This window comes from Montipora foliosa, chromosome 6 (genome assembly GCF_036669935.1).
Source record: "Montipora foliosa isolate CH-2021 chromosome 6, ASM3666993v2, whole genome shotgun sequence".
In the NCBI taxonomy this organism is placed as follows: domain Eukaryota; kingdom Metazoa; phylum Cnidaria; class Anthozoa; order Scleractinia; family Acroporidae; genus Montipora; species Montipora foliosa.
The window spans coordinates 16,239,454-16,248,873 of record NC_090874.1 but is presented as its reverse complement, the minus strand read 5'-3'; the positions used below and the strand labels follow the sequence as shown (position 1 = coordinate 16,248,873).

General features: G+C 39.5%; 2 protein-coding genes across 3 annotated transcripts in view; one reads left to right on the top strand and one right to left on the bottom strand.

Annotated features, from left to right (window-relative positions):
• Nucleotides 1–797: 797 nt before the first annotated feature.
• On the bottom strand, nt 798–7,344 carry LOC138008749 (ciliary microtubule inner protein 2B-like). Of its 2 annotated transcripts, XM_068856051.1 has the most exons (7): nt 7,196–7,344; nt 6,601–6,676; nt 6,010–6,133; nt 3,716–3,937; nt 3,218–3,395; nt 2,979–3,073; nt 799–2,486 (listed from the first exon to the last, which is right to left on the bottom strand). In XM_068856051.1, exons 1-7 carry the CDS (start codon nt 7,243–7,245, stop codon nt 2,374–2,376), a joined length of 858 nt encoding a protein of 285 aa, XP_068712152.1. In that variant the 5' UTR covers nt 7,246–7,344; the 3' UTR covers nt 799–2,373. The 2 variants fall into 2 exon arrangements, with proteins under 2 accessions (XP_068712153.1, XP_068712152.1); XM_068856052.1 differs by lacking the exons at nt 6,601–6,676; nt 7,196–7,344 and adding an exon at nt 6,247–6,306 and having other exon boundaries at nt 798–2,486.
• Nucleotides 7,345–9,411: 2,067 nt separating this feature from the next.
• LOC138006840 (4-hydroxy-2-oxoglutarate aldolase, mitochondrial-like) overlaps nt 9,412–9,420 on the top strand; it is a 13,873-nt gene continuing 13,864 nt past the window's right edge. Inside the window, exon 1 of the mRNA XM_068853435.1 lies at nt 9,412–9,420. This exon is cut by the window's right edge and continues 314 nt beyond it. The gene's annotated coding sequence lies outside the window, so the exon portion shown is untranslated.

Sequence of the window (9,420 nt, the reverse complement as noted above, 5' to 3'; positions counted from 1 at the left end):
TTTGAAGCTCTATAAGTTTGTTTCGCCTTTTCGCCGCATGCTGTTCATGGTTGTAACTTTGTGCATGTCATGCCGTCGGCCACTGGTTTGTTTGTGCGTATTTTTAAAAAGCTATTGAGCCAGTCAGCGGTGCATGAAAATTTTCATCAAGCACTGTGGAGGTCTCGGTCGATACAACAAAAGAGATGACGTGACATAACCAACATACCACCAACCCACAAAGCCATTCTCTAGCATGCTTTGCGATACGAATCACAGAACACAAATTTTCTTTTAGAGATGACTCATTTTAGCAAGCTTAAAGCTCAAAACGCAGAAACAGTGAAATATGGTTGTTTGGTTGAGTAATTAGCCACTTCTTGTATATGAAAAAAGACTTTAAATTTTTGGAGCAACGTTTGAGAAAATTTCTGGAAAATTTGTTGCAACTTTTTCAAGAATCATCTTGTGCATGCATGGACATCCTCAATTAAGTCCCTATGTCCTATTTATCGCACCTGTGCTTAAATCTTCTATGGACACCAGGCCAGGCCAAGAAAGGCAAAATTATCAGGCCTCCCATCCCTCTGTTATAGGCTTTTCCCCTGCCATTTGACTTAATCCTTATCCCTTATCCTTAGTGAACTCCTCTTGCCTCCCTTTGAACAGGAGATTTATAATGATAGAGTTACACGAAGTGGCATAATAACTCTCACTGCTGACAGACTCAAACGCCGAAAACTATCTGGATTTCAAAATTTATGGAAATCGATTCTTCGAACGTCCAAATGTAAATTTTTCGAGAAAGTTTGCTTAACAATGCGAAAATCGGTTCAATCCAGGAAAAATTCAGACGTTACGAATAATGGAGATTGGAAGAGCACAGTACGTTGTGGGAAAAACTCTGTTGAGCAAAACCTAACACTTTATTACAAAAAAATTATGACTGCAAAGCATTTGGTGCATACAACAATCATCTTGTATCGATGATTGAAGACGTTTGTACACTGTGCAATTTTCCATTTAACCCAGATGTCCTGCAACACCGTTGGGAGACAAGTGCACAGAATATTTAACAATGGGAAGCTTAAGCACTAGCGTCTTTGAGACGCGGACGGCAACCGGAAGTGAGCTGTTTTCCATTTTAACTTGTCTTCACACAATTACGTATCATTTCTCCATTAGAGATGATTAGTACAAAAATCTAGGGACCCGAAAATCCCAGACAAGCGAAATGTTCTCTTCCGGTTGCCGTCCGCGTCTCAAAAACGCGCGTGCTTAAGCTCACTACTTATTTTACGAGGATGCGCTGGATATGAAGTGATAAATAACCAACGAGGCGCGTAGTGCCGAGTTTGTAATAATCATTTTATATCCAGCAAGCTCGAGTAGAATAATTGTTTTATTCAAAACTCCAGGATCAACAACATTGTCGACTAAAGCACCGATTTCTGCCTCGGTCAATTCCAGTCCAAAAGGGCTTTTGTCGGCCGTTTTTTCTCAGAACTGCAAAAATGTTTTCAGCTGACTTTATTGCTGACGCGTTCCTTGACCACATTAGGCACAGCAGGTATATTTAACAATTAGACCCGTAGCCCGCAAGGGCTACGGGTCAAAAGCCCATGAGGCGAAGACGAATGGGCTATTGACCCGTGGCCCTTGAGGGCTAAGGGTCTAATTGTTTTAGTATCACTAAACTAGTCGGACATAAAAGGCAATAATAAAGTTAGTAAATGCAAGTTGAAGAAATATTTATTTGGAAATAAAACGAAAGAAAGCGTCACGCTTTTCGTTACTCGAGGACTATTACTAATAGTCTTCTAGTAGCGTAGCCAATTAAAATGCAGGATTTGCATTAGTCCACTAGTTTGGTGATACGAAGAACTGATAGCCTGTGTCCTGCGAGCAAATGAAAATGCTGGAAATCTGATATCCGTAGTTCAGTTTTAGACCTCCGATTTTGCGTTTCTAGTTTTCTGATTGGTTCACTCAATCTCGGTTATTAACTCAAATACCGTGTGACGGACTATGACCTAATATGAAAACTGATTGCATCAGGTGTTGCCACAAACTGCCATATCGATATTCGCATTTCTTCATGCCTTAGTTATTAACGTAGCGAGAAAAGCTAACCGAACGCGTTGCCAAGTATAACACTTGTGTTATGTTTCTGGCAACTTGTAGCTTGTCTCTTTATGACGTTGCCAGACATCTTGGTCGAGGCATTTCACAATGTAGCCCCACTGCTGCAGTAATAAGCTAATTCATTTTCCAAACAAACTATATTGGGGAAGTTTTCACTCTTTGGCACTCGGCAACAAGACTTGGAAAGCAAAATTTCGGTACACTTTCATGTTAAAGTTGAGGGTAATTTCACTCTTCTCTGAAGGTTTATCACATAACAGGTGTTATAACGTAATTTCCCTTGGAATATCCTGCTGTGTCGAAACAGATTGGCAGAGAACGTGTCGTGTCGCCATATGTGTTCCCAAACCTGAAACGACTCTCTGTTGAGGAAACAAAAGAAAAAACAACAAAACAGCCAGTAGTCAATGCGGAAGATTGTACATACCCTTACATCACTACTAATTTCGACTTGAGTATAAAATTTTCACACTACTAACTTCTTCGAACTCTAGCAGTCGAATAATTTCTTGGCAACTGAATAAATAGAAAATTGGCCGCAACGTTGATAGGTTGGCTAAATGGTGAAAGAAATGCATCTTGGTCTCTTCATCTTTAAATTGATAGCAATAACAATTTTACTCTTGACCTCATCTTTCGGAACTAAATGATCGACGTCATAATGATTATGTTGGCCGTGTGATGACATTGTCCAGCCAGATCAAGTGAGCCCGCTGTCTAAGCGGTCGTCTCATGAAACGCTCTTCCGTTTCTGAAATTCACATATCCCAAGGGGTGAAAGAATGTCTCATTCTTTACAAACATTTTTGTTTTAAGCGATAAAGAGCAATAACGGTTGACAATTGTTTACTTACGTGGGATATATCCCGTGTATTTGGGTTTCATTCCCAAGTTTTTGTACAGTGTTCCGTGCTCTGTAATCAGCGTTTTTATTCTTGACTCGGGGCTTCTGTCAAAAAGGAACATCAATTTCATTAATCGATTTCCTTTGGGAGCCTGGCTACAGCAAATCGATGTAGAGCGCATAGTAGTAAGTAAGTTGAAGAATCTGTAACGAACGTGTTACGATGTTATCCCTAATTTCAATACTTACATGGTAACGTCAATGGCTTGAGTGGCCAGACTTTCCTGTTTATTGCGCATGTCAAGGGACTCGGTGAAGCCACCTTTAGTCCATGTGGCATACCTAGTTCCCAGATCATGCGCTCGCCTCCGTGGTACATAACCGGTGTAGCCTGGTAACGGTGGTTCGCAGAATTCACGATGTTCGCCTGTCGGGGTTAAAAAGTACCACATTTAACTAACTGGCTCGTTAACAAGGTGGAGCTGGATAAGACCGGCTTTGTCGGTTCTAAGCAATCAGAATTTTTATCTACCTTTTCGAAGGTTTCTTGTTTTTACTTTTCATATTAAGTCTTCTCATATGTACATTCTTTACGGTTTTATTACGAACTCCGAAAATGCACAATTTCAGTCCTGTTGACTAGATAGCTCAATTGATAGAGTGCTGAACTGCGATAGTCTTCAAATCTTAACATGCTTTTCTTCACAAGTCAAATACGTGTCTTTCATAAATGATGGGTATACTCACTGGGAAAGTAGCCCTTGCTATATTTTGGTCTTACATCAGGATAGGAAGTAGGTTCTTTGTAGCTCGCCAATGGTAGAAGCTTGGGATGACCATAGACTGTTTTTTTCATATCATCTTGCTCTTCTCTGTGTTCCTCAGTTTTTTTCATGAAGTTGCTAACCGCTTGCTGAGTAGCCTCTCTGTAACGTGATCCGTACAAATATCGCATGGTTGGAACATAACCTAAAAAAAAATATTTGCAGTGTAAATATCCTGGATTAATTTGGCTTCTTCTGCAGTCCCACAAAAACAATTTCCCAACGATAACAAAATAATTGAGTAAATTAAGTACCCAACAATGTTGAAAAACGGGAGCAAGTGGCTTCAACTTCATTCAACATTCGCGACAACAAAAGAAATGTTGATGATGGTTGTTAAAGTAACGTTTAAACGCTTTAAACTCATTCAACATCGATTCAACCTGTTTCAACACGGTTGAAAGGGGAGAGGAAACGGCCGGTTTCAACATCGCTGTTCAACAAAATCGAACAAATGTTGAAGCAAATGTTTGTACGGTATCTTTTGGAACTCGAATACTTATCCGTATCCATAAAAATCCCGACTAACTTTTTGTTTTGACCAAATCATTAAATCCAAAAAGGAGGAGGGGGGGGGGGGGGGGGGTGGACGTCTCAATCCCATCATTTGAATTTCTAAATTCTCCTTTAAACTCTAAATTACTAATTGAAAGTCATAGCGTTGTAACTTGTACCGTGAACTGTAAATTGTAACTGAAGATTGATAGTCTCTAATTGAAACTTCTGACTGTCTAATATAAAGTACACGTAGGTAATTGTTCTGTGACAGAATGCAGTATGGTTCCAATATGACTGATTTATACAAAAAAAAAAACCGGAAGAAACAAATGAAACGAATTTTTTCTTTCCTCTCGTTTCTTTCTCTAGAAGATGAAAAAATTACACCGCTAGCATCCTCTTTGGGAAAAAAAAGTGCTCCAGTATTATAAGGCGTAATTATAAATCCCTGGTCACTTTCTTTTTCTTTAGTAAGCTGAATAACTAAGTTTTGTTTTTCATTCGACTCGCGTGCACCCTCATAGAGTGCTAAATGAGGCTATTTATGCAACAAGGAAGTCAGGAGGATTTATTCAATTTAAATTGAGATATTGTTCAACGCATGTGCATTGCCACTTGTTTGGAATATATATTGGTAGATAGAGCGGTTTTCAAATGAGTGTTGGAAAACCAAAACCAAAGTAATTACTTTGGCCAATCAAAAAGCACGGAGACAATCCAGTAAACCAATCAAAACTCGAAGTAATTACACGTAGCCGACACAAAGTGCGGGAAAATGTGCACGCGCAAGCCACGATTGGTTTTGGTTTCACTTCTGATTGGTTGAAAAAGTGGCGCGAGAACTTTGAACCAATAACTGAGTGAAGTAAGGCAAAACCAAAGTAATTCTGTAATTACTTTCGACACTCAATTAAAAGTCGCTCCATACTTCTGGAGGAATTGGTAGACCGTCTACCGTGTAACTGGCTATAAAAAAGTTCCATTTGCCGTTTATCTACGGCTTTCATTCGACTTAGGGGTATGCGTGGTTTGATATCACACTTGGATTTCTGTGTTCTCCCAGTTGACCGGCGAGCATCCGGCGGGTTCATTGCGTATCATTGCTGCCATTAAGTAGAAAACACGAATAACTGAAAAAGCAACTCGACAAATAATAATCTTTTCAGATATGTGAATTCATTATGATATCAAACAAAAGACGCTAGCTCAAACTTCATTTGCTAAATTCGTTAAGCTTTGCCTGAGCAAAATAGTGGTTCTATAATTCAGTGTTAACGTGGAGAAGGGATCGCTCTTGCCATGACGTTCTTGCAGCCTGGACGAACACAAACAACATCACTGATAAATCTTTGGCTTTATGTTTTTTTACAACTTACTAGTACATCTTGTCAGGAAAGTTAAGAAGCACCTTTGCTCGATTTAACACTGATTTCATCTTTGTATGGTAAATGTAGAAACCGGAAGTCGCAAAGCTATATAGGCTTTATAATTAATTGAGTTTAAGCGGCGAATCAAGAAGACTTATGGATTTTACTGAATGGCAAAACCAGTTGTGTTTTCAATTGAGCGCACATAAGCTTTCTTTTCACAAATCACAATGGTTCTTAACAGAACGCTAAGCACTCAAAGAACCCGCTTAGCGATGGCCATACAAGTGAAATGAAAATTTCACTTGAGCAGTTACAATGTACGATATTGCTCATTGCTTATCGTACTTACCAGTGTAATAGTGTTTCATTGCAGAAGTTAGCTTGTTATTTCCAGTCGGTTTTGGAAGATACGGTGCTCTTTCTTTGGGATCTGGTAAAGTCGTCGGGACCAGTTTTTCGTTTTTCATGTGCCTCTGAGGTAAAATAAACACAAGATTACTTTCTAAACAAACAGGATTGGGTTATTCTGAAAGTGCAATTAACATTTGGGACAATGTGGCAAAGGTAGGACGGATTAATTTCACACCTGCTGATGAATGTTTGCATATTTCATTTACGTTAGAAATAACAACTGCGTTGTTTTGACGGCTTGGTCACTTCGTTGTCTGGTGATGAACTTTGCTTTTAAAAATTTTTAAATTAAGAAAATGGTACACAGTGACATACACGTGAAAGCACTTTTGTCGTCCTGGAAACTATTAGAGTATTCAAGACCTTGAAACTAGTTAGGACTTGCAGTTCTGGTGGAAAACACTTTCGTATTAATGATACATACTTCCAAAAAAAAACTCCAAGCTGTTTTATGTATTTATGTAGTTGCAGCATAGCCATTTATAGCTTGTTAGTATTGAACATTGTATTTTTTTATGTATCTGCTTACCGAAGTGAGAATGTCCGTGGCGATTCCGTATGTGTGACCGCATTCGTATTTGAGTTGAGGACAATATCCCTGGTATCTTCAAAATAAATTTCAAAAACGGATCAGATAATGATTATTTTTGTTTTTCACCACCCGAAGTGTGGTGGGCACAGAACGATTAACTCACAGGATATTAACCCTAACAGTGAAAATTTGTTTAAATCCCGCGAGTTTATTTCATGTCTCCGTGTTATTACGGGAGCACCTTTAGACCTTTTTGAAAGAATCCAAATTGTCATCCGAACAAATGAGGAAAGAACTATTCAGCAATTTATGAGCCTGATGATTATAGTAGTTAAGCAACCTCTTTACCGCAACTTGTCTTCCGCATATCGTCTGCTGCACGGATGCAGCAATGTTTAAACATCTTCACTGTTTCAATTCGGTTCAAGTGCTGTTTGCGGATTTGTGAATAGTTTCACGCCACCCTTCAAAACTGTGTCAGCGATCTCAACAAACTACTCAGCACGTGTGAGAGAAAGTCCTTGTCCCATTCAAGGATAGCTTCACCTGGAGGATATTGGCAGCAAGTAATTCCTAACACCGTATTACTTACCCGGGCAAATTGCTAGCTCTGTGTGGGTTTGTCAGCTCTGTGAAACCCATTTCTGTACAATCGCTCGTCTTTGACTTTCGATTCTAATGAAGCTCTGAATGAGTCAAAGTTGGTTGCTAGGGTACACAACTTCTCGTTGGGACGGCTGTAACACACATCTATTGGCCTTGCTGAATTGCTAATGTACTATACAAAGTAATTAGCACAATCGACCAATGGAACAGTTCGGCGCTTTGTTGTCAGATTTACTGCAGACAAAGGCACTCATTTTCTGTCCAAAGTTAATTTGCTTTTTTAAGTGACAACTGAAAAGCTTGTTTATCAATTAAAGTGGCTTGTTGTACAATATTTGAAGTAGTAACTCTGAACTAATAATAACATGATGGAAAAAGCGTCTGATTTCCTTTTTCGCTGCCGATACTCATCCTACTATGATATGTTATTCCTTCAGTTTGTAAATAACGTTTGAAGTCTTTTGCGTTAAAGACCACTTACGTTGGTAAAAAAAATATAAAATGAAATACAAGTTATGAAATTCTAGATAAAGTCAATAAACTCCGTTCTCAGGAAGTCCAAATTTCCACGTCATTCTATATATCTATTCCACGCACGTCATACCTAACGGACCCCTCTCACAATTTGAGCCGTTAGTTTTCGTCTTCTAGGCTTCAAGTCAAGATTGGATCTTGAATCTCGCACTGCCTGTGATCAGACTAAGCCTAAGGCAAGTAATTTCGTTAGGATCAAGAGTCCATTACAATGTAATGGGTTAGTCTTAGATAGCCTGGGACCAGGCTTAGCAGTTAGGGTTGGGTTATGGAGCGAAAAGGAACACTGGTGAGTGAAGCGCTTTCGCTCCATAACTCACCGCGGAGCCTGGTCCCAGGCTGCCTCTTAAAACGTAATGGGGTTACTTTTACGCCTTGAGATTTTAAAAGCGCTAGATCCACTGCAGCAACGTCGACGATATCAACAGTTGATATCGTGTTACGGCGGAAAGGAGACAAATTCCAGAAAGCGACGATTAGGATGAAGCAGAGACAGATGTTTCTTTTGTTTACACCAACGAACGGGATGACAATATTCTTTAAACAACTCCACTCTTTCAGTGTATTTAAATACATTACTCGTATTTGTCGCGGAAAAAATACAGCAAAAACAGAGATATTATTGTTTCCGAAAGCTGAAAGCTCCTTTACGTGTTTGCCACCAGTTCAGGGAACAACAGACATCAAAATCGTTTTAGCACGTGACAGGTGACTTTCTATTCTCGGTTTTCATATGACGTTACGAGCGCCATGTTGGAGCCCCTAAACAAAGAAACGGCGGCCATGTTGGTGCCCCGACCAAATCCTCCGGGAATTTAACTCTATTATTCTGCAAAAGTTTTCTTTTGTTTTCGTTGAAAAACATGGCTGCTGATGACGTGAGTGAAAACCAAATTCAGGTTTTTAGAAAGGGAATATCCGGCTAAGAATCCAATAAATACGGTAAATTAACAGTAAGTTCACATAATTATTTGCCATTTCTTTTTCAATGGGACGCTTTGAGCGTGCAAGAAAGTTGAGTGAGATTAAAATCTCTTTCCGCGCCTAGCGCGAGAACTCGTTCTTTCTCCTTTTTCCGGCAACTTCTCATTTGGACAATGAGATTATTAGCAGAGGAAAGAGAAGAAGAGATTCGGCTTCTTCTCTTTAGAAGGATTTTACTGTTAACTTGAAGGGTTGAAATGAAGTTAAAAAGATACAATCCATGTATTCTTAGCGGTGGCTTTCTATTCAGAGTCGTGTGAGCTAGAAGGTTACGAACGGCAACTGAAAGACCCTAAATGTCTAGTCCAAAACAACGAGATTGAGAGAAAGCTCTCGTTTTCATGTCTTTAGTATGGCCTTTTTAAGTCGGAGTTTGGAAAGGGAGAAAAAAAAACAGAAACGTCCAGTTCAGTTCGGGGACACTCGCGTAATGCTTTCGTGCCTACTACACATGTCAGAATATCACAGCAAACACGAAGGAGTTTAATGAGTCCGTGTCTTCTGGTTTAACCAAACTGCAAATTAAGGTGATTCCTTAGTAATATAAGTTGTCGTAAGATTTTCGATTTTTTCCGCCGGAAATACGTCTGCGTTCACAGGCTACTAACACGTCTTTCGATCCGGAATTAACTTTTTAGTCCACAGTCCATGGTCCTCTACTCGGGTCTCGTTCCCAGTGTCCCACTCTTCATT